General features: G+C 37.6%; 1 protein-coding gene across 2 annotated transcripts in view; it reads right to left on the bottom strand.

Annotated features, from left to right (window-relative positions):
- Positions 1-4,059: 4,059 nt before the first annotated feature.
- TBX18 (T-box transcription factor 18) overlaps positions 4,060-25,768 on the bottom strand; it is a 65,617-nt gene continuing 43,908 nt past the window's right edge. Inside the window, exons 6-8 of one of the 2 annotated variants that reach the window (XM_073589642.1) lie at positions 23,454-23,518; positions 18,401-18,480; positions 4,060-5,073 (exon numbers count right to left, since the gene is read on the bottom strand). In XM_073589642.1, the coding sequence (XP_073445743.1) occupies positions 4,358-5,073; positions 18,401-18,480; positions 23,454-23,518 (861 nt within the window). In that variant the 3' untranslated portion in view covers positions 4,060-4,357. Of the gene's footprint in view, positions 5,074-18,385; positions 18,481-23,453; positions 23,519-25,768 lie in introns of both variants that reach the window. The other variant, XM_073589641.1, reaches the window with a different exon arrangement.

Genomic DNA, 25,768 nt, shown 5'->3' with positions numbered 1-25,768 from the left:
TTATATGAACCTAGTAGGGAGCTGTCATTGACTGCCCAGACTTGCAATCTGCTCATTCTACGCTGCTAAAATAAAAACCTCTTGCCTGGTATTTATATCAGAAGTTCATATACTCAACATTTGTCATGGTCTTAACCTTCAAATGACAGAACATTTTTACACTCGCTGGTTAAGTATAACACGCAGCAATGCGTTCTCACTAAGCAGTAGTAATATTTCAGCTTAGTCAAACTGATGAGTTTTTAAGTGTCCTATACGAATGTGCCACAAAGCAATTTGCTTCCAAGAGATACATGAGATCCTCAGTTATTTTAACCAAGTTTAACATGTCGAGTAGTATGCAATACTGTGTTTTATCGATCATCTTTCTATGCACTCTAGATTTCTTTTTTTCTATCCCATATATCATTCTTTCTTTTATTCTACAGCTATATTTGTAATCAAATATATTAGTATGATAATTTTGTGTGATAATAAGTGTACAAAAAACATAAAAAAATACATAAAGGCACAGAAACTGTGGTTTAGTTTTTTACCAAAATAAATAAGACTAAGACCTAAAGGGTGTTCCAATTTTGTAATATGATAGCATATGACTAAAATATGCCATCACTTTATGATTGATGGGAGTCCAATCATTAGGATGCTTATGATCCCTTCACTGTTTTCTCCTTCTCAGCAGTGCCCTGGACACCCACTTTGCAAAGAACAGCAGCTTGACTTCAAGTTTTTTGCAAAAAGTGACATGTCATACAGGGAAAACTTAGAAGGCGATGCTGTGAAAAATTAGAGCCCTGGTCTCTTTATTTTCAGAATTAGTGGAAGACCCATAGGTTGGACCCCCATTGATCATATAGTGATAGCAATTATTGGTAATATATCATTACTTCTAAGAATGAGCAGACCCGTGGAAGTTTAGGTTTAGGTACCCGACCTGAACTTTATTCCAAAGTTCGGTTCGGATATGAAAACTGTACCCGCGAATTTAAACCAGAACCCGAACCCTATTGAAAATAATGGTGACCCAATCCTTTGAGCTTGAGAAAAATTTGTCTCTCTCTGTGCAATGGACTGTTCCCCAGAACTCCAAACATTGCAATGGACTTACAGAAGAAGTCCGTGTTCAGAGTTTAGCACCTGACACTCGCTGTCCGATATGAACCCCGAACTTTTAAGTTCAGGTTCACTCATCTCTAATTACTTCATAATATGGGAATAATGAATCTTATGGACACTTATTAATTGTGCACTGTTTACATAATGGACCTTTGATTCTAATTCTCTATTATGTTGTGCATTGACCATATCGTGGTTTTAGTATTGATAAATTTGAAAACAAAAAAAAATGAAAACATGATAAAAATTGGAATTACTGTTCGCCTTTAACAACATTTTTCTCCAATGTACTGCATGCTACAAAAAAAGTTTGAAATCAGATTCAAAACTTTCCAGTTCTACCGATCCTACCTTCTAAGCTTCAATTGTGAATACGTAATTTTGAAATAAGAATGTGTCCCCTATTAGGTTTGTCAATTTGTGAATAATATGTATTTGCATTTGCATTTTTCTTTACTTGAAAAGTGGCACTTTGCCCTTTCTGAAACAGGGAGACACCAATGTAACATGCAAAGTAGTTTGACAGTGTTTGGTTCCAAAGATATTATTTTAATGATATGTTATATTTCCACTTCCCAGACAACTAATTGAGAAAATGTTGCGTATTCTAGTATAATATTCCATAATGTTTTCTTTATATATGGTCTGATAATTGCATTTAGTGAGTGGAAATTGTCAAATCTTATGTAATATATGCAATATGCGTTGGAAAGTTGTACTAGGCCTCATAGATTTTTATAGTTGGATCCACCTGTCAGTTGGAGATAAGGGTCACCTGGGGTTTCTGGCAGCTGCTCATCTCATCCATTCCACTAAAACAATAAGTATGTTAAGCAGCTACTTTAATATGTATGGCTATTTCCAATCAGAGATTACAAGAATATAAAAGAAGATCCTAAAAGAAATGACCAGGCATTTTTCATAGTATAAATCTAAATAATAATAAAAAATACTATTGCTATTATTAATGCATATTATTACATATAATAATTTAAGAAATCTATTTTGTGCAGAAATCATCAGTATTTACAGTCAGTGAATGTGATTTAACAACTATTATCATTCCTATGCATCCGTCAAATCGTCCCCCTACACACAATGTTCTAATTTGCAGAAGATGACGCCGGTAACACTCAGTCTCATTTTGTTGACATAGGAATGTTGTAGACAAGAGCCATCAGCAACAATCTAGAGACATCTGAATACTATAATGTGATGTAGGCAACATTTCTCAGACCTTGTTATGCCAGTCACCAGCAGATTCCTCCTTTGACATGGATAGGGGTTGCTTGTATGTTGTAACAGGTGTCAATCTAATGACAGGCGAAGATTCCAGCGTTTGGTATGTTTAAATATGGACTGCAAGCTATCCCAAATGTTAACTAGAGATTAGGTCGTAATATATGTCTTGGAATGTGCGTTACCGGAAAAAAAAACGTAATTGTTAAAACATGATGCAGATTGATGTTTACCTTAATGTATTATCTACATCAGTATTGTCACTCATATTACATGATTAGCAGATGGCTGTGTAGCACTTGCTCAGATCTACTAGGTGAGGTTGTAATGATTAGAAAATTACAAAGGAAGATCTTGTTAGAGTCTGTCCTTTTTATACCTTTCACATAGTTTGCCTTTTATTATTGAAATGTATCATTTTACATTGTCTAAAGTATATAAATTAAACAAAAATGAAAAATTGACATGCCCCTAAATAATTACCGTAGGATGCGCTTACTTTTCACATGAATGCATGTATCAATGTATACATACATACAAAACTTTGTGATTTTTCAATTTAAAGGGAACCTGTCGCCAGAAATAAATGCTACAAACCTGCAGATATGAGGATAATCTGCAGGTTAATAGTGTTGTGCTGCAGAGAGAGAGTGAACTTTATTCCTTCTGACAGAGTTTGGATTTCAGCTCCGGGTTCAGTCATCACTCTGAGAATACAGTGGCTGCTGTAACCGCACCCCCAGTCCTGACAGACACTCGGTCTGCATTAGGGCCATTACTGAACTGACGCCAGCACCACCCCTATGAATAAAAACCCAAACACTGCCGATGAGAATAATAGTTAATTTTTTCCCCACAGTGTTCGGGTATGTGCGGGCAATGAGCAGGTTAGTAATGCTATTAACCTTCAGATTGACTCCATATCTGCAGGTTAATAGTGTTTTTTTGTTGGTGACCTGTTGAAAGTAAAAACAATGTTAAGTGTGGCAAGTAAAATACGGTTATAGTATTCAATACAGGTGTGCCCCACAGACCGAAGAGATGCAATAAACATAGAATATATCAGGGAAATGGGAATAAGGGGTAAACTTCTCAATGCAATGATTTGCTTTCATTATATTTTTGATGGGTTGCTTTCCCTCGATATACTGCATCATGCAAAAATAATATTGAGAGTGCATTTAGCTTTTATCTGAACCTTTTTCAACTAGTGCTCTTCCAGGTTTACACCAAATTAGTTAAAGGGGTTGTCCAATACTTCAACATCCCCTTCTCAATTGCTATATTCCTTTTATAAAATAACAACAGCCTATACTCACCTGCGGTGCCGTTCCAGGGATGACTGCACTGACTCTCCCGGGACTCAGAGTATATTTTATGTCATGCAATCTCTGCAGTCAGTCAACAGCTGTTTCACCCTCACTTCCTTTGGATGTAACTGACATTCAAAGAAAGCCAGAGAGCAGCAGTAGATCTCATTTCTTCTGGGTGTCAGTTTTGTAAAAAAAAAAGTTAGAGCGGCCACTGATAAAAATGTCACGGAAGCCCTGGGAGAGCCAGTGCCATCATTGCTGGAATGGCACCGGCACAGGTGGTAAGTATAGAATATAGCAATTGAGAAAGGGTTGTCAAAGTGGAGGACAACCCCATTAATTTTGCGTAGTTCTACATTACAATATAAAATAAGCTTCTTACACTTTAGGCAACAATTTCCAAATTTTAATAATATTCACACCTTACAATAAAAACAAATATGAAGATATGATTTAGAAATTATGTGGAGAAACATTTATTTAGTGGAAGTGAGTGGTTGTGTTACTTTGGCTATTTATTCTGTGAGAAAGCAAACTACAAGAAATGCAATAAAAAATTTGAAAAGATACATTATTTGTAACAAGTTAGTGCATTATTTTTAGTGTTATATATACATATTTACAAACAAATACAAATTAATTTAAAAGTTCATTCCTGGAAGAAAACATTTGCTTTAATAACATTTCCATCAAACCATATGTGCAGATACTTGAGATGTTGATAGTGAAAGACTCCCTAATCCTCTGGAGTCAAAGAAATTTTGCTGTCCTGTTCCACCAAGGAGATGAACTCCATCCACTGGAGAGAGAATCTGACGATCAGTCATAGTTCCACTTGGAGAAGACCCCAAAAAACTTCCTTGAGAAGACACAATTTTTTCAGGACTAGAAGCTAATTTAGGGGAAGTAGAGAAGTTATAGCCATACAAAGCACATGGGCTATGAAGTCTAAATGCATTGTATGAACTTTGATGTGGCTGTCCACTGCCAAAAGCATTGCTTGTTGGTGAAGGCATGAGATACTGCAGCTGAGGAGACATTCCAGAAATTTGCATCGATAAGCTTGTTTGGGGACATCCAAAGTTTTCATTGTCAGAACCTGCCATGGGCATATTTACTGTAGTACTGCTCCCCATCCCAACATAGGAAGGGGTCCTTGGGGTTGCAAAGGTGTCACTGGTTGAGTTTGCAAGTCTGTTGTAAGTCTCGGCAAGGGAAGTGCTATATCTGTTAAGTGCAAGGCTAGATCTGCCACAGGCTGAATAATCTGCTGGCGAAAGGCTGCAAAGCTGACCGGTATTTGCTCCAAGATGGAAAGCTGGAGAAGAGCAGGGGGAACCTGGCAATAAGTGAGGATGAGCTGCTGCTCCAGATCCAGACAACAAAGAGCTCGATCCTGCGGTTCCTAAAAGAACAATACAAATAACACCAATTATTCTAGATAATTATCCACATACTGCTATATACACTATAACCATACACTAGTCATGAACACACCACATAAAGTATTGTGACACAATAATGTCAATTTGTATTATTGCATGAATACAAATGGACATGTACAGTAATAGAAGAAATACATTTTTCTTTAGTCCACATATCAAGATTTTATTAAATAATACATGCTTACGATCTGATTTGGCTTCTTGCATTTTAAATAGTTTGCTTTTCTTTTCACAGTTAACTTTCCATGGGTATGGTAATGGAATCTGAATAAGACGATAATAATCTCATAATGTTGGATATGACTAATAGGAGCCACTCCTGAAAGTGGAAAGGTTAAAATAACTGGATAATATAGCTGCATATTTCAGATTTTACTATTTGAATTATTATTACACTTAATGTTTTTTTTTCCATTTTATTTAAGAATTTCTTAAACATCTGAACACAAAAAAGATTTAACATGATTTCATATTAATAGTTTCTTATATAATGATGAATAAAATCTTGTCATGTTTTTCAAGCCCTCAGTATGTAATGACCCATCATTTTAGACACTGTGAAACATAAATGTTTTGAATTTTCTATAGTTTAATGTTTTTTCCTCCCTATTAAATAATCATATTCCTGATAAGTCGATGTTTTAATAAACTTAATTTTGTAAATTTTAATTATTTATTGCACCCCTAATGCTAGATCCAGGGTTAACAACTGATTTTACTGTATGTAAAAAATTACGCCTTTTTATGGAAAAAGAGGGTGTACCTAGTGGAGAGTAGAAGGGCATGTTCCATCAGTGTTGAATAATAGGGGTCTCTACTACACCTCTTATTTTTTCATAAATCACTAGTATGCAAGAAAATAAGACACTTTGTAGCATATCTTATTAGAGAAATACGCTTGTGCCTCCTGAATTGATCAAAACTTCTTAAAATTTCTCAATTCTTAGGTAAAATCTGTCTTCAGCTAAAACAGATCTTCCCATTGCTGAGAAAGAAGATCACAATTGGTGCTCATAAATTATGAAGAACTGCAACTGCTGTGTCAGAAGAACTTGTGTCTGCCATTAGCACCTATCTCTTCCTCTCTCCAGAGAATTTAAAAAGCACTTACTGCTATCTCCTATCTCAGTCATGGGAAAATCTGTCTTCACTTACAATGGTTTGCAAAAGTATTCACCCCTTTGACATTTTTCATGTCTTTTTACCTCACAACCTGGAATTTCACTGTTTTCTTAGGGTTTGCATCAGTTCACGTAAAGAACATGCCTACAACTGCAAACATGTGGTTTTCCTTTTTGTGAAGCAAATAACAAATCGGACAAAATAACTGAAAACCTCAGTGTGCATAACTATTCATCCCCTAAAGTCAGTACTTTGTAGAGCCTCCTTTTGTGGCAATAACAGCTGCAAGTTGCTTTGGATAAGTCTCTATGAGCTTTCCACATCTTGCCACTGGATTTTTGCCCATTCCTCAAGACAAAACTGCTCCAGCTCCTTCAAGTTAGATGGTTTACTCTGGTGAACAGCAATCTTCAAGTCTGAAAACAGATACTCAATTGGATTAAGGTCTGGGCATTGACTAGGCCACACCAAAACATTTGCACGTTTGCCCTGAAATCACTGAAGTGTTGCTTTAGCAGTATGCTTTGGGTCATTGTCTTGTTGGATGGTGAACCTCCATCCCAGTCTCAAATCACTGACAGACTGAATCAGATTTTGCTCAAGAATATCCTTATATTTCACACCATCCATCTTTCCCTCAACTTGAACCATTTTGCCTGTCACAACAATGTTTCACTGTGGGGAAGGTATTCTTGGTGTGAGGAGCTGTGTTGGTTGGGTGCAAGACATAGCATTTACCTTGGTTGACAAAAAATTCAATTTTGGCCTCATCTGACCACAGCATCTTTGTTTATACATTCACGTGTCTTTTTGGCATATTCAAAACGAGCCTTACTATTTTTGGGTGTAAGTAAAGGCTTTTTTCTGCCCACTCTTCCATAAAGGTCACCTCTATGGAGTGTACTGCTTGTTGTGATCCTATGGATAGATACTCCAGTCTCTGCTTGGGAACTCTGCAGTTCCCGCAGGGTTACCTTTGGTCTCTGTGCTGCCTCTTTGACTAATGCCCTCCTTTCCCGGGCTGAGAGTTTTGGTGGGCTGCCCTCTCTTGACAGGTTTTTGTGGTACTATGTTTTTTGTATTTGATGATAATGGATTTGATGGAGTTCCTGGGGATTATCAGAGGTTGGGATATTTTTTAAAAACCAACCTTGACTTGTACTTCTTAACAACTTTATCCCTGACTTGATTGGAGATCTCCTTGGTCTTCATGGTGTTGTTTGGTTAGTGGTGCCATTTGCTTAATGGTGTTGCAGCCTCTGAGGCCTTTCAGAAAAGGTGTGTATATACTGACAGACCATGTGACACTTAGATTGCACACAGGTGGACTTCATTTCACAATGTATGTGACTTATGAAGGTAATTGCTTGCACCCGAAATTTTTAGAGGCTTCATTGCAAAAGTGGCGAATACATATGTACATGACCTTTTTTAGTTATTTGATCCCATAAGTTTAACTTATGCCTATATTTTTCTCACTTCACTTCACCAACTTAGACAATTTAGTGCTGATGTGTCTTACACAAATCGGATTGCAAAAATATTTAAACAAAGTTTGTAATGTATTAAAATAGGTAACAAGCCAAGGGTGTGAATAATTTTACAAACCACTGTAATTCACATTTTAGCCATAAATCAAGAGTCAAAAATCAATCCAGGAGGAGAAAGAAATAAAATGCTCTGATATGATTAATATTATAAAGTTGCTTATATTCATGTGTACTATTGATTTATGAAACAAAAATGATGGTTACTCTTTAACGATATTTAGATGCATTGAAAAGGAAATTGAAGCACTACTTCTAGGGGAGGTACTACTTGTTTTGGTACATACTAATTGCTTTCCTTATGTGAAGACTTAGAGATCTTTTGGATTAAGGGTCTATGGCCAAAATGTTTATTGAACTTGGCAAATGAGATATATTCTGTCACAAAGAGAGTTTTACAAGGCAAAAAAGTGTGGTAAAGTTATACTTAGCATTGTTTTAAGGGTGAACTAAAGCCACAACTTAAGGCCGGGATTACACATGCGAGAAACTCGGACAAGTCTTGTATCTTAATACCCGGCACTGCCGCCAGCACTAGGTAGCGGAGCGTGAGGCTGCATAGAAATACACGCTCCACTCCTCAGTGATGGCGGCAGTGTCGGGCACTAAGATGCGATACTCGTCAGAGTTTCTCACATGTGTGATCCCGGCCTAAATGTTGTTCTCTGCAACCATAATCACAATTAGTTGGAATTTATGGGTATCCCTGTATGTAGATTTGAGATCTAACCGAGCAATGCATTTAACTGTCCTGTTTACACTATAGCTATGTAAGTGCATAAAAAACTAAATTGATCAGACAGAATCCTCATGTATCAGGCTTCTAAAGTCATGCCTGTGTCACATTTTTTACAGCCAAATTGGTTGATAGACAAAAACAGTTGAACTTAAGGCCCCGTCACACACAGCGATCTCGCTAGCGAGATCGTAGATTTTGTGATGCCACAGCGAGATCGCTGTGTGTGACGGGGATCAGTGACCGGCCCCCCTGCCAGGTATCGCTGATCATGCTTGATCGGCCTGGGTCATTTTTCGATCGCTGGTCTCCCGCTGGTCAGCATGCATTGATGCGTGTGGCAGCGAGAGACCAGCGACGCTGGACGCTGGTTTCTAATGTAAACCTCGGGTGTCCAGGAGCCACGGCTCTTGGATACCCGATGTTTACCTTGGAAACCAGCGTGTATGCCGGTTTCCAAGGTAAACAGCGGGTACCCAAGAGCCGCGGCTGATGGATACCTGATGTATACATTAGAAACCAGCTAGATCGCTGGTCCTGATTGCTGGAGGGGCTGTCTATGTGACAGCTCACCAGCGATCAGTCTAACGATGTCCCAGTGATCCCATCCATGTCAGATCGTTGGTGGGATCGCTGGGGCATCGTTATGTGTAACGGGGCCTTTAATTAAATGATGCTAAAATTTGCTGATTGGCTCTAATTTTCAAGATCTAGAGGAGGTTGTAATTAATTATGACACCTTTCAGGCAGGCTTATCGAAAAATTGTGTCTTTATTATTTCATTATCAATATTACATTGATAATAGCCAATCTTTTACATAACCTATTTAGTCTACTGAGCCTTCAGCATGACCAAACAAAAAGCTCTAATTCAGCTTTGATTACGTAATCCTAATTACATCTGCATCACCTACTTTTCTAAATGATCTCTGGGTAAGGTATACAGTTTTATGACTTCTTAGCTTAATTTCTTAGCATATTGACATGTTTGTATATGCTTTTTCAGATATACTTCGCTCTTGCACAGCAAATAGTTTTTGCTACATAATAAGGAAAGCCTACAACCTATATTTTGGCAGCAGAAAAAGACATCTGGATAAGAGTTGGACTTCACACATATACTGCAATAGATGAGCATCACATCTTACCCAGTGTTTGCTTTGGAAGAGGCAATTTATGCCTTTTTCAGTCCAAATGATCTGGCTAGAGCCAACCGATCAGACTACCAATTGCTATTTCTGCATGGTGCCTCCCATTAGGAAAGGATTTTCAAGAAATAAATAGTGGACATTACAGTATCCATCTGCAAAATGCCCAGTACCACTTTCAGAAGAACTACCGGTTCCAAAAGCAACAGAAAAATTTTCAGTCGAGTCATGTGAGGAAGAAGAGGAAACTTGGTGTCATGAAGCATCTCCCTTTCTGTCAGCAACCTTAACTTAACCACACATTATAACACAAAGTGAGCAAGGCTGAGCTTTTAGGTTCCAGGCTACAAAAGTGGAATCTCCTAGCGGGCGATGTTCTGATTTCTTTGTTCGGCAACCATGATAAAAATGTTGTTCAAAACTTCTTCATGGAGGATGATCTTGTGACATGCAACAACATCAATAGTTTAATGGAATCTCTGAAGATAAGTTATAATCCAGAGGAATGGATCAACTTCATCGATTTGTCCAAAACAACATTAAAAGCCGTCTAGTTGCATAATGGTAATGTGCTATCTTCAAATCCATTTAGTTATGTAGTATACATGAAAGAAACCTATAACAGCATGAAACAGCTGTTGAGGTGCCTGAACTATGACCAACATCTGCAGCCTCTTTGTGGTGACTTAAAGGTGGTGGCCCTATAACTTGGTCTCCAGTGTGGATACACAAAGTACTTCTGCTTTCTGTGAGTGGGATAGTTGTTCAAGAAAATATCACTAAAATAAGAGACTGGCCTCTCTGATATTCAATTCAGCCAGGAAGTAAAAATATCCTGCATCCAGCACTTGTTGACCCACATAAGATTTTGTAACCACCATTGCATATCAAGTTGGGCCTATTAAAGAACTTTATAAAGGCAATGGATAAAAATGCAAAAGCATTCAAGTATCTCATTGATACATTTCCAAGGTTAAGTGAAGAAAAGATAAATTATTGATTCTTTATCAGACCTCAGATACGTAAGCTTCTTCAAGATGAAGAGTTTCTCCATTTGTTGCAGGGCAAGGAAAAGGCTGCATCGGTAGCATTCGCAATAGTGGTAATACATTTATGAGAAACTCAAGAGTAGATAACTATAAGTTAACTACAAAACTTCAAAACATATAAGGATCTTGGCTGTGATATGTCCTTAAAGATTAATCTCTTACATTTGCTGTCACGATCCATTTCTGGATCTGTGGAAGATTTGTTTTTTCATATTAAAACTTTTTTCCTTTCAGGCCATCGGGGGGTTAATGTCATTTCTTTCCCCAGTGGCCTGATGATGTAATTACATTGCTGCTGGGTTTGCTGATGTCTTGGTGACCACTCCCACCTTCCATCAAAAGGTCAACTGATGCATCAGACTCTACATTCACAACAAGCTAACCTTGTGTGTCGGAGTCCACTTAGGAGGAGGGGTCAGGGGAGGGTGGTAGTTACCTCTGTGCATAATGGGGGTATGAGTATGGTGACAAAAGGGGACGCCTGTGTTATTGGTTCTGTAAAGAGTTCACCATCTTGTGGCAGATGCATGAGTGGAAATAAACGTTCAGGTCCAGACCTGTGTGTGAACGTGTACGTGTGGTGTCCACCAAAAACATCAGGTGGAAGTGTGGGACTGGGATCTGGAGTTCTAGGGTAATCGGGCCGTATCGGGTGTTGGCCATTCTCAGCCCCGGGACTTATCGGTTGGAGTTACCCCCAGTAATGCCCGTACACAACTCATTTCACAGGTCAGCGCTCTAGAGATTTGTGGCACATCCGGAGCCTATGTTGTCATCTCCATCGTGCTGTGTTCGCTGTAAAACCTGAGGGTCAGGTGACTGCAGAGGTGAACTCTGGTGAATCGAGGCGTCCTCACCGTAGGTTGTTTTCTGGTGAGGTCTAGTCTTGCGGGTCCATAGGCCCCTCATTGAAAGGGGGGTACTGTCATGATTCATTTCTGGATCTGTGGCAGATTTGGCTTTTCATATTAAAACTTTTTTCCTTTCTGGCCATTGGGGGTTAATGTCAGTTTTTTTCCCGATGGCCTGCTAGTATAATTACATTGCTGCTGGGTTTGCTGATGTCTGTGGTTACCACTCCCACCTTCATTCAAAAGGTCACCTGATGCATCAGCTGACTGCTGGTGATACAGGTCCTTTTTGGTTACCAACCAAACGTTGGGTCGTGTCATACTGGCCAGTCACTCTGTGACATTTGCATCTATATTTTTTCCACCAAGCTGCAGAGCATTGAGTGACAAACACGGTGAGAGAGTTCTCCAAGATACTGCGGCTCTGTAGAAAAGATATCAAGGAAAATGGACTCCATTAATGCTTGCAGATTACTGCTGGACAATTGCAAGAGAAGGTCCAATGCAGTAACACAAGAGACAAGCAAAAAAGAGTTGTCACTGAATGAGGATCAAATTTTGAAGTGCAATTTCTGTAGTTGTTTATATTTTGCAATAGTGTCCAGACTTGTTTTAGTTATTTGAACTGTTTCTAAGTTTCCACTAAATAAATCTCATAAACATTGGCATAACAAAATATTCTGAATATTTACGAGTATATTTGCAAAAATAATAATGTTTCAAAGTACTGAATCTTTAATTTATTAATTATATTTAGCAGAAAAAACAAAGCTCTTTGATACCATATAAACAAGAGCCAACTAAAAATTTTCATTGTCAGATTTGAATTCTGGTGGTCAATATCATTAATAAATCGCTCATTTTATAAACTGAACCTGACAACTTTTGAAAATCTGTAGAACAGCGGAATTTGAAATGTATTAAATTGAACTGATTTGCATATCCTATTAAATATTTTAGCTAGAGCTATTCTTTTAGTGTCAATATTAGTCATCCTGGATAGAAAATAACTAAGGCAGCATGGTGGTTAGCACTATAGTCTTGCAGTGCTGAGGCTGTGGTTTCAAATCCCACCAAGGACAACATCTGCAAGGAGTTTGTATGTTCTTCCCATGGTTGCATGGGTTTCCTCTGGGTACTCTGATTTTGTCCCATACTCCAAAGACATTCTGATAGGGAAATTAGGTTGTGACCTCCAAAGAGGACAGAGATGAAAATATCGGTATGGCACTATGAAAATTAGTATAGTTAATAAATAACAATTAAAACAATTCCAACATTTCTGTGTAACTTAAAATATTGCAAGTGTGAATTATATTACAAACCGATTGAATACCCGGGAACCTACAAATTTCTGGAAATTTGATTCAACGTCAATTCTCCACTAGTCGAATCAATCATCTCAATTTGCAACCAATTTATATTCTATGATATCAATCTATTTAAGGTCATAATAACAATCCAATTTTGGATCAGCCCTGACCCCTTATCGGACACAGGTTACTGATATTAAATGAACTATTTTGTTCAATGTCAGGAAGGAGCTATACAAAAAAGCGCAACATATGTGTGTACCCTGACCATGCAACTGTACTCTATTCATTTTTCTATTTACGCAACTAGTATGACTTGTTTTATTGACTGCATTATTAAAAGGCATACTGTCATAGAAGAAGTTATTCTGCTGTGTTCAAGCCTAATGTGTTGTAAAAGTAGTAATATTACTTTTTGGGGGAACAGCGTTAGAGTGCAAAACATGTACTGGGGTTTGTGCCCTTGAACTTTTAAGACTTTAGCAAGGCTCATGCTCAGAGTTAAAGGGAATTTGTCAGAATGATCCACCCACCCCATCAGCAAATGGTCATGTTATTTTCATTTTTACTCTTTACCATCTGACACTAACCCTGGCTCAATTCATTAAAAAATACTGTAGTAAACGACGATTACTACAGTATATTTTTATTGTCCTTAATCTAGTCTTATGAACTAATATAATTTTTTTTTTATTCTTTTTCATACAAACACAAAAAAAAGCAACCGGAGGTCGATCATTAATATGAATCAGTGATCAGCGCCCAATGCCTGTAGAATGCACATACGGATGTGATACAAAAAGGGGATAAAAATGGACAGGGAAAAATAAGTCCTTGCCAAAAGCGAGCACAGATGCTAATCAGTGATGTGGGTCTGAACAGTGGCTGTAGGACGCACACACAGAGTGCTGCAAAGGAGAGGAGGAAAATAGGAACAAAAACAATCCTTGAAAACAGCGAGTGAGGGTCAGTGATTTGTTTAACTGATCAGGGCTCAGCGACTGCAGAACGCATGCACAGAGGAGTGATTTGCGTCACTGACCAGCGCTCGGTGTATGAATAAAAAGACAAGGGTGCACTATGGGGGAACCATAATCAATATCATAGGAAGAAAAATATCAAAAAGGAGGTGCTACAAGGGTAGTAGAATATCAGAACTCGGCAACTGCAGAACGCATGCACGGAAGTGGTGCAAAGGTGGAGAAAAAATAGACGGACAAAAAAGTCCTTGAAAACAGCGAGCATGTGTGTGGATCTGTGATTTGTGTCAGTGATTAGTGCTCGGAGGCTGCAGGATACATGAAAAAGAAAAAACATGCCAAAAATCGAGTGATGTGCTCTTGACAGCAGTAAGGGGGATGGGGAGTGGGAAAAAAAGCAGAAAAGAGGGTAGAGGAGGATTGGGGTGAATTAGGAAAGATCAGGAACAGATCAGGGAAAGTCAGGAAGTACAGGGAGGTCACTGTGGGGTCAAATCGCATCTGTACACTCTGATGCAATCAACGTCATTGTCCAATTGCACCAATCAGAGCAATCATAGTTGCAGGTGTCCTGCTGTGAGAATCAGCAGACCTTAATGCGATAGCCCCGATTGTGTTTGCGGTGCCTCATTAAAGATATGATGTATCGATGCATAAGTACCTACTGACCTGGATGTATGGATACATCAAAAGTCATAAAGGGGTTAAAGAATCAAAAAATCAAGATGAGGTGTGAATAGTTTGAAACTACTTTATGTTAGGATGTGAAAAGTCGGGAATAATTCAGGTTTATGCATTATATTCTTCTAATTAATTCTTCATATGAGGACATTCCAGTAGAACTGAGTAATACATTACAAACTTTCATTTCCAGATCTTACCAACTTACCAACTCATAGCCTATGCGTGTCGGGATTGTATTTTAAGTAATGTGATCACTAGAGTGAAATTTATTAAGACAGGTAATATATTAAACAGGAACTTGCAAGAGTAAGATGCAAATATATTTTACATAAATTATAGATAATCTGTTGGATCATTATTGGTTCTGCCATGTTCTGCTAAGCTCTGCCCACTTTTTTAAGAAAAGTGTCAAGAGTGGCCAAAAAATTAAAATCAATCGCCATTTTTCTGTGCAAAAGGTGGTAATAGTTTGATATATTTCCTCTTATAAGAACAAGCATATTCTTTAGTACATAGCGTAATAACAAGGGATAGTCAAACTACTTTCATATTCTCTCTTCACATCTTAAACATCACTATTGTAATTCATAGCAACATATTTTTATAATTTGCATATTTTTAGAAATAAAAAGTAAGTGTCGAAAAATAATAGTGTATAATCGGGTATTATACAAAATTTTTCAAACATCTAGACTGCCAACTCTCCTATTAACTAATTTCAATTGGCTCTAATGGTTATACAACATAAAAGCTTGGAGCTGGACCTTATCAATGTGTTAAGTATTAGGATTCTCGTATCATAGTTAAATATTTTTGTAATATATATAAATCAGTAATTCATGACAGATCATACTGTTTCATCAGAATTAACAGCAAAATTGCCCAAATCAAGTCCATCTGTATAGAAGTTCCCGCCAAGTGTTGATCATTAACTGACTATCATCACTTCATTGAATCTAATATATGGATGGGCCAGATGTGATGATTTCATTTTAGCATTAATCCTGATAGAATGACATACCGTGCCGTGAAATTTAAGAGAAAAAGTGTATGATCTGTATTTTGTATTTGACAGGCCCATGTAAAGCAGAATGAAAACAGAAAAGGTGATATACTGTTTAACAGAATGAAAAACTGCATTTTTAAAAGGGGAATATTAAAAAATGAGGTTCATTTCAAGCATATGGCTGGTAGGAGATCAATGCTCATGCAAGTATTAATGTCTATCAAGTATCGACATTGTTTTAGAGAAAAGCGCTAAGGCTAGTTTCACACTTGCTTTTTTTTGCAGCGCGTTTTTCCCGCAAAAAAACGCATTGAAAAAACGCATACATAAGCATACAACTGCTGCGTTTTTTTCAAGCATTTTTATGAGCATGCATGAAAAAAAACGCAGCGTTTTTATGCGTTTGTATGCGCTTTTAGCGCGTTTTTACCGCGTTTGCGTTTTTTTCCAACATTTTTAGGTGGCCCCTCACACTACCCAAACCATGACTTTACTAACCCTAACCCTGACCCTAACCCTAACCCTAACCCTGACCCTAACCCTAACCCTGACCCTAACCCTAACCCTTAACAAAACCATACTTAACCCTAATCCTGACCCTAACCCTGACCCTAATCCTTAACAAAACCATACTTAACCCTAATCCTGACCCTAACCCTGACCCTAACCCTAACCCTAACCCTAACCCTGACCCTAACCCTAACCCTGACCCTAACCCTAACCCTAACCCTGACCCTAACCCTTAACAAAACCATACTTAACCCTAATCCTGACCCTAACCATGACCCTAATCCTTAACAAAACCATACTTAACCCTAATCCTGACCCTAACCCTGACCCTAACCCTAACCCTAACCCTAACCCTGACCCTAACCCTAACCCTAACCCTGACCCTAACCCTTAACAAAACCATACTTAACCCTAATCCTGACCCTAACCCTGACCCTAATCCTTAACAAAACCATACTTAACCCTAATCCTGACCCTAACCCTGACCCTAACCCTAACCCTAACCCTGACCCTAACCCTTAACAAAACCATACTTAACCCTAATCCTGACCCTAACCCTGACCCTAATCCTTAACAAAACCATACTTAACCCTAATCCTGACCCTAACCCTGACCCTAACCCTAACCCTAACCCTAACCCTGACCCTAACCCTAACCCTGACCCTAACCCTTAACAAAACCATACTTAACCCTAATCCTGACCCTAACCATGACCCTAATCCTTAACAAAACCATACTTAACCCTAACCCTGACCCAAACCCCAACCCTAACCCTGACCCTGACCATAACCCTAACCCTAAACCCCCTTAACTAACCCTAACTCTAACCCAAACCCCTAAATTCCATGGTTTAAAAAAAAAACGCATATGCAAAAAAACGCATACATGAGCATGCCAGTGCGCACATATGCGCATCCATAGGCTATAATGGCCATTTTTATCGCAAAACGTGCACATATGTGCGCATGCGCTTTTTTGCAGGGCCAAAAAATGCAACATGCTGCGTCTGGAAAATCCCAACGCACACCCCAAAAAAACGCAGCGCATGAAAATCGCATACATGCGCTTACCAGCGCGCAGGTATGCGCACCCATGTTAAATATAGGGGAAAAAACGCATGCGCAGGTGTGCGTTTTTTTCCAGCGCTAAAAAACGCAAATGTGAAACCAGCCTAAGTTTACTTTTTTAAGCAATTTTGTCAATTTACATCTTAATTTTAGGAAATTTGATAGCAGCTGATATCAGATTGTACAAATACTTTGCAAGTAATTATAGTTTGCCAATTTATAGTCTGAATGGTCATTTAAATTAAAATGTTTAGTGTGAATATTATACATTATCATTCTGCTTGGATATGTATTAACAGCCTTCGGTGCATAAAATTGAAGTCAATTTAATGAAAGGAGAAAATGAAATAGTTAAACGCTTGTTGCAGTGATTGCCCAGTCTGAATAGCTCAATTTCACATTGCGAGATCAACTAATACCCCCAACAGAATTCTATACTTGTATAAAAAGCTGCTGCCCTCATTGATATATTGGCTTTAGCTGCTAGAAGGAGGTAGATGCTACTAGGATTCCCCAAAATTAGCTGCCATCAAGAGGGCACTCATGAGTAAGTGCTCTAGTGGCCATTAAAATCAGAGGGAGTGAGAGCTGCTAATGACATAGCTTTCAGCTCTAGCTTACAAGTGATGCTAATAAGGAGACCCCAGCTCACCGTACATAATAAGGTATGTTTCAATGAGTTGTACAGACAAGATAAACCCTTTAACAAGCTTTTACATTTTTTTTAGCAGTAATTATGATGTTATGACTTTTTCATAGTAAAAAATAGGCATCTATGTCTTATGTGAGTGGGTTTATGTTACATTTACTATACATAGATCATGCTTGAAAAATTCCTTGGTAACGTTGAAAAAATAGCATTAATGCGTCTGTAAACTGCCAACATTTTAAAAAAACACAATACACAAATACTGTAATTAATAATTCTGACCATAGCAAAACTCTGTACAATAGAACATTCTTTACTATGTCCAATAAATATCAACAAGCATAAAGTAAATTTACATATGCTGGAAAAGATAATCTATTTCCCAGATAGCCATGGAGTTTACAATTTCACCCAGACCCTGACACTTAAGGAGCCCTATGAGCCCTTCTGCCACGTTAGTGGAGAGCAGTCCTATAATTAACATGGTCACCCAAGCCCAAGTGTTAAAACTCATCGTGTCTATGATTTCTCATCATCTGATATGGACAAGGGGTAATATTACCACCTGACCGTTCTTATTACTAGCAGATATAAATATATCAAGCTTTACCTTGTTTAGTCATACCAGGTATGTCTTCAAATGTGAGGGTCCTCAAAGAAGGTCTCCAAAATGCATAAGACTCCACAAGAGCTTCTAAACCCATTCTAGGAATACAAAACAAATGAGAATGATATAGAGAAAATAACAAAAATTCTAAAGTGTAATGTAATAAAATAAAGCGCCACGGGTTTACAACCCACAATACGTAGTCCAAGCGGCTTGAAAAAGTAATGACTTCTACTAAGACTCACTTAACATTGCACAATTTAACAAACTGTTTAAAAAGGTGAAAAAAATCTGGACATTATGGCGAAGAAAAAAATAATTTCTACAACCAATAAACTTCTAAAACGGTTTTATTGTAAGCGATTTGTTTTTATTTAATGCCAGTTTTAGAACCCCATTAGAACTATCAAACAGCTTCATGCCAAGCTTTTTCTGAGATCACAGATATTGCACAGGCAAGGGCTATAAAGCATTTATTAGACGAAGCTTGGTAGAAATGCCTTCATTTTCAGCAGTAACCCAGACTTTTCACTTCAATTTAAATAGGAGATAAAAAGGTACCTCCTGGAGAAGTATAGCCCGGGTGATAATTTATACAAGATGCCTTCCAACAATTTCCCAAGTTTTATCACCAATTTAATTTATGCAATCAACTGGGCGCATTAATTTAGCGAAATGCTTACAATTATTTAAAGGGAAGAGATTGTTTTTGCCTTCCTGATTTAACATTTTATAGGGTCAGACTGAAAGTTTAGCAAAAGAAAGGAACTTTATTCTCACCACATAAATTTGCTTTCACTTTGCTAATATTCTCCAGGATATCTTTTAATGGCTTAAACTGCTGATTTCTATTAAATAAACCCTGCAACTATATACCACTTTAAGGAGGGTGAAATTCTATATATAAAACTAAATTGCATTATACCTAAAAGAATGTTTAAGCTGTTAAAATCGTTGTGAGAGTCCGATCTAGTAAATTAACGAAAACTGTATTCTATGCACTGACATTTGATCATTTTGTTTTTCCTCCCATGAAGGGGTCTCATATACTGACTTTTAGAATAACCCTTGATACATAGTTTGGAGACATTTAGATATATCTTATAATATTTTACAAAGTGTTAAACTTAATAATTGTATAATCACAATAAAAAGCATCATACTTTATGACATACGATACTTACTGGTAACTATACTTTGTACATGTAATATATATATATATATATATATATATACTTAATATTAATACATATTTCTCTGTACTCATTTTTTTATTTTTTAGAAAACTGCAAATACTTCACACTGACATCACATTGACATTAAAAAGTCCTTTATAACATACTCCTTAAAGTGTTCAAAAATGTTTTAAGAAAAACACATAGTAAAATATTTTTAAAAATTACAAAAATAGTGAATCTTAAATATAAGTTCACTGTCACTAATCTGTTATGATAATATTGTTAATATAAATTTTCTCTTTTCAACAGAACATTTAATTGGTTCTTGCATTGTATTTTTCAAGGTAATATGTATTATTGTGCTGAAGTGCAAATTTTGAAAAAAATCACATCAAAGAGAAGTGCCACAAAAATGCTAATAATGATATTACATATCTGCCAATAATTAAGAATATTACTAGTTTTATTTTTCAATATTTGAAGTGCATTTTATATATTCCTTTAAGACCACCTTTTATCAAATTGTCCTAAAATTGAATTTTACACATATGACAAAGGTAACTTATTTCTAAAGGAAAAAAAACACACCCTCAAAAAATTCTAAATGATCCTTATCAATGATCCTTGACAATTTTACCTATTTAGACATCAAGAATATCTGTTTTCTACGTTAGTAAAGGTATCGAAAAGAAATGTGCTAAAATGAATATTTTGTTTCTCAATTTACTTCTTTGTAGTCCAGAAACTGTAATATCTGTGAAGCTAGGTCCTAAGGTCTTAAACTAGGCTAATTCTGAGCCATGATTAAATCACCACTTAAACTAAACCAGATTTTAGCCTGTCACCCTTTTGCAGATCAAACAAATGCAAGATGCTAGAGGGAGAATGCAGCGCTTTTTTTTTAAATGAATAAACACTTTTTTTTCAGGTAGGAGCAAAAGCAATAAAGAGGGAAAAAGAGTCATTTCCTATCAGCAACACATGCATTTTAATACTTTGTGCTGCTGTGACAATAATTTACTACAAATGTGAGATAGGGGGCGTATATTGTGAAATATTCTTATTTAAAAGATTTAAAAACAGTACAGTTTTATACCATAGCTGCTGTAATAAATGCATATTCTCTTTTGCATCCTCCTCTGGCCAGTAGATAATAGTATGTGGCAACCATGTACTGGAGGAGTTCTTCATGATCAGACACAGCCATTACACAGTACACAGCAGGGGCACATACAGTGGGGCAAAAAAGTATTTAGTCAGTCAGCAGTAGTGCAAGTTCCACCACTTAAAAAGATGAGAGGCGTCTGTAATTTACATCATAGGTAGACCTCAACTATGGGAGACAAACTGAGAAAAAAAAATCCAGAAAATCACATTGCAAATAAAATGAAAAAAAAACAGACATATTATGGTGGAAAATAAGTATTTGGTCAGAAACAAGCAATCAAGATTTCTGGCTCTCACAGACCTGTAACTTCTTCTTTAAGAGTCTCCTCTTTCCTCCACTCATTACCTGTAGTAATGGCACCTGTTTAAACTTGTTATCAGTATAAAAAGACACCTGTGCACACCCTCAAACAGTCTGACTCCAAACTCCACTATGGTGAAGACCAAAGAGCTGTCAAAGGACACCAGAAACAAAATTGTAGCCCTGCACCAGGCTGGGAAGACTGAATCTGCAATAGCCAACCAGCTTGGAGTGAAGAAATCAACTGTGGGAGCAATAATTAGAAAATGGAAGACATACAAGACCACTGATAATCTCCCTCGATCTGGTGCTCCACGCAAAATCCCACCCCGTGGGGTCAGAATGATCACAAGAACGGTGAGCAAAAATCCCAGAACCACGCGGGGGGACCTAGTGAATGAACTGCAGAGAGCTGGGACCAATGTAACAAGGCCTACCATAAGTAACACACTACGCCACCATGGACTCAGATCCTGCAGTGCCAGACGTGTCCCACTGCTTAAGCCTGTACATGTCCGGGTCCATCTGAAGTTTGCTAGAGAGCATTTGGATGATCCAGAGGAGTTTTGGGAGAATGTCCTATGGTCTGATGAAACCAAACTGGAACTGTTTGGTAGAAACACAACTTGTCGTGTTTGGAGGAAAAAGAATACTGAGTTGCATCCATCAAACACCATACCTACTGTAAAGCATGGTGGTGGAAACATCATGCTTTGGGGCTGTTTCTCTGCAAAGGGGCCAGGACGACTGATCCGGGTACATGAAAGAATGAATGGGGCCATGTATCGTGAGATTTTGAGTGCAAACCTCCTTCCATCAGCAAGGGCATTGAAGATGAAACGTGGCTGGGTCTTTCAACATGACAATGATCCAAAGCACACCGCCAGGGCAACGAAGGAGTGGCTTCGTAAGAAGCATTTCAAGGTCCTGGAGTGGCCTAGCCAGTCTCCAGATCTCAACCCTATAGAAAACCTTTGGAGGGAGTTGAAAGTCCATGTTGCCAAGCGAAAAGCCAAAAACATCACTGCTCTAGAGGAGATCTGCATGGAGGAATGGGCCAACATACCAACAACAGTGTGTGGCAACCTTGTGAAGACTTACAGAAAACGTTTGACCTCTGTCATTGCCAACAAAGGATATATCACAAAGTACTGAGATGAAATTTTGTTTCTGACCAAATACTTATTTTCCACCATAATATGCAAATAAAATGAAAAAAAAACAGACAATGTGATTTTCTGGATTTTTTTTTCTCAGTTTGTCTCCCATAGTTGAGGTCTACCTATGATGTAAATTACAGACGCCTCTCATCTTTTTAAGTGGTGGAACTTGCACTATTGCTGACTGACTAAATACTTTTTTGCCCCACTGTATATCAGCTTATCTCAGCACAGGGACATTTTGTGAATACATCCAGTTGTGGAACCTAATTGTTTTCCAAGATTTATTGATTAAATGTAGTTTGTGGGGAAAAAAAGCCTTTAAAGGCCCCGTCACACACAGAGATCTTGCTAGCGAGATTGCTGATTTTGTGACGCTACAGCGATCTCGCCAGCGAGATCACTGTGTGTGACGGGGATCAGCGACCAGCCCCCCTGCCGGGTATCGCTGATGTTCTCGATCGGCCTGGGCCATTTTTTGATCGCTGGTCTCCCGCTGGCCAGCATGCACCGCTGTGTGTGGCAGCGAGAGACCAGTGATCGGTGACTCTGGACGCTGGTTTCTAATGTAAACATCGGGTATCCAGAAGCCGCGCGGCTCTTAGATACCCGATGTTTACCTTGGAAACCAGCGTGTACGCCGGTTTCCAAGGTAAACATCGGGTATCCAGGAGCCGCGGCTCCTGGATACCCGATGTTTACATTAGAAACCAGCGTGCTCGCTGGTCCTGATCGCTGGAGGGGCTGTCTATGTGACAGCTCACCAGCGATCAGCCTAACGATGTCCCAGCGATCCCATCCATGTCGGATCGTTGGTGGGATCGCTGGGACATCGTTATGTGTAACGGGACCTTTAGGCCTATTTGGGGTCAAAACAACCATGTGGAGTAAACATATGGCTATATCTTTACTGATGGTCTGGAAAAGATTCTGTGAAGCCAGTGTTTTCTTGTTTTATGAAGCATCTCGAGAGTTATAAGGACTCAAGATTTGGAAACAGTCATCCTTCACTAGTGCCTGTACATGTAAAGGAGATACTTTTTAATATAGAAGGCTTTTTTCGAGTATGTTCCTCTTCATTCAGCTAGATTAAAACCTTGCAGTTGTGTAACAGAAAGTCTTCTGTATTTTACTATTTATGTATACTGAATGGCTTTAGGATTTATACTTTATACGTTTATCATCATTTTTCCACTATCCACTAGAGAAATAGAAAAACATATTACTATGTATTTGGGTGGATGCATGAGAAGTTAAATGCCAACCTGTTTCGTCCCGAATCTCTAAATCCTTTGGCAAATGGATTTCGGTCAATTTTCAAACGGGTTATCTAGAAATAAAAAAAAGAAATAAGACAAACATTTATTGACTTATTCTCTTTTTGTGTAATAAATATGAAAAAAATGAATGATTCTTATTTTAAATACTATAGAATATTATCACATTACTTTTTGTCAAAGTCTTCAATCTTAAAACATCGCCAAGACGCAATGACAGATAAAAAATGAGGCAACCGCCAAGGGTCATCTTACTCTGCACTGCTTTGAATCAATCACAAAAATGAAATTTAGTCAGCTGTGGAATAAACTTAGTAGCTTTCTGCTTATTAGGCTGAACTGACAAAAGCAAAACACATTATTGCATTATGATATGAGAACATAGTGTATTTTCGATTCCAAAGAACAGCCCTGTTATACCAAATGTAGAAATATAATAAGAAGTGGACATAAATATTTTCATTATCACTTTGCCATTTATGGAATTCTCAAAGTACATTTATCTTATCAATCTTTCCTTTATCCTATCACACATTTCTGTGCCTAAAGCAAATCAATCTCTAGATAGTCATTCTTAAGAACTCATTATAAATCATTATATGATCTATTAGGGCTATTTGGCTGGAGTTCTTATGAAAAAGAAACATGATTTCAGATGAGCAGACACATGATTCCAATAGAATACATCTGTGACTCCCCTAAAACATGTAGACAAACGTCATATTAAATATGTTAATGATTTTATTGAGTCATGCTGTTTTGTCCTTAGTATTCCAATTTTGTGGTAATTAGATTATGGTTGGAAAGCGTAAGATCTAATGGAAAAATCTGTAATGTACGTCATAGAAGTCAACAAATTGTTTTATTTATTGTATGTTGCTGAAAATGGTATCACAGACAAAAGATGGATTTTTAGGCTTTTATATCTTCATAGGTATGAACAGATATTTTTGTTTTTTAACTGCCATATTTTAATGAAACACTTCTATGTTCAAAAAGGTAAAAAATTGATTGAACAATAAAACTATGGTTGATCATATCTTCTTGATTATGTATATTCCAAAGGGGAGTTTTTGGTTTAAAAAAATCTGTTTTCTTATACCCATTTAGTGAATTGTTAGTTAATAGATTAGAGTCTACTTTTTATTAGGCAGAACAGAGGCTACTACAAAGAACAGATCTCGAATAAACAATCATACGTAAATCCATAGTTGGCCTGTCAAAATAGACAAATCTTTTGTGATGTCTGAAAAAGCAGAACAAAGCAGCTACAAAGCAGTAATTTTTAGCTCTAACATTAGATTGATTTCCTCATTTTTCTGTAAAATTTTGTCTGTTAATGATTTTTGAATGAGATATCAAAGAAAGAAATAAGATTAATAGCCTCACTCTAAAGGGCATAGCCTATTGGTGCATTAAATAGACATTATGTGGCAATAAATCTGGACTCAATAACATGATAAGCTCATGAAGACAGCTTATTAAAAAGGGTTAAGCTAGTTTCATACATACATCAATAACACTCCAACTACACACTGGTGTCTTGACTAGAGATGAGCGGATCACTTTGCGCAACCCTGATCCACATTCCAGGTCAATGCACTCTGGCCATGGAAAGAAGCGCACATTTCTTGACCTACCAGGTTCCTTGGTGAGGTGTTTGATATCACGCAATGTACAGCACACAGGTGACAATGCTCCAGCACAGTAAATCCTTAGATCTGCTCATGTCTAGTCCTGACGCAAACTCAATAGCCTCATGGACATATACTCGTATGAACAGTGGCGACCAAAAGTTTTGCTTTTTTTTTAAAGTGTGATTACTTCTGTCTGATTGGTGAGATGCCATTTTCCTGGTGACTTTGGAAGCAGCTGGTTCTCAGCTAAAAGGCCGACATTGTTTTATTCCTTTATGTGTTAGTTTTCAACATTTGCTGGGCCAAATGTTTTGCATATTTTGTAATGGGTAGTCGAATTTTACCTAAAATTGTAATTTTTGTTTGTGTGTTTTTTGGTTAAAACATGGCAAAGACAAAGACAAATTTATCACCAGATGTCCACAAGCTTATTATTCTGAGAGTGCCGTCAGGCAAAAGCCAAAAAGAGGTAGCTATGGAATTTAACTGTTCTCAGAGTCAAGTGTCACAAATAATAAAGAAAGAAAAAGAAGGTTATGGAACAGATGACAAACTAAGAAGAGGACAACCACAAAAAACTTCCAACAAAGTTCATCACATTATTAAGAAAAAGTCAGTATCTTATGTCCATAAAAGTGTTGTACAGATTTCACACAAAATGAATGA

Source organism: Dendrobates tinctorius, unplaced genomic scaffold (genome assembly GCF_039654945.1).
Source record: "Dendrobates tinctorius isolate UK_male_01 unplaced genomic scaffold, ASM3965494v1 ptg000111l, whole genome shotgun sequence".
Taxonomy (NCBI): domain Eukaryota; kingdom Metazoa; phylum Chordata; class Amphibia; order Anura; family Dendrobatidae; genus Dendrobates; species Dendrobates tinctorius.
This window is presented reverse-complemented; position numbering and strand designations above follow the sequence as displayed.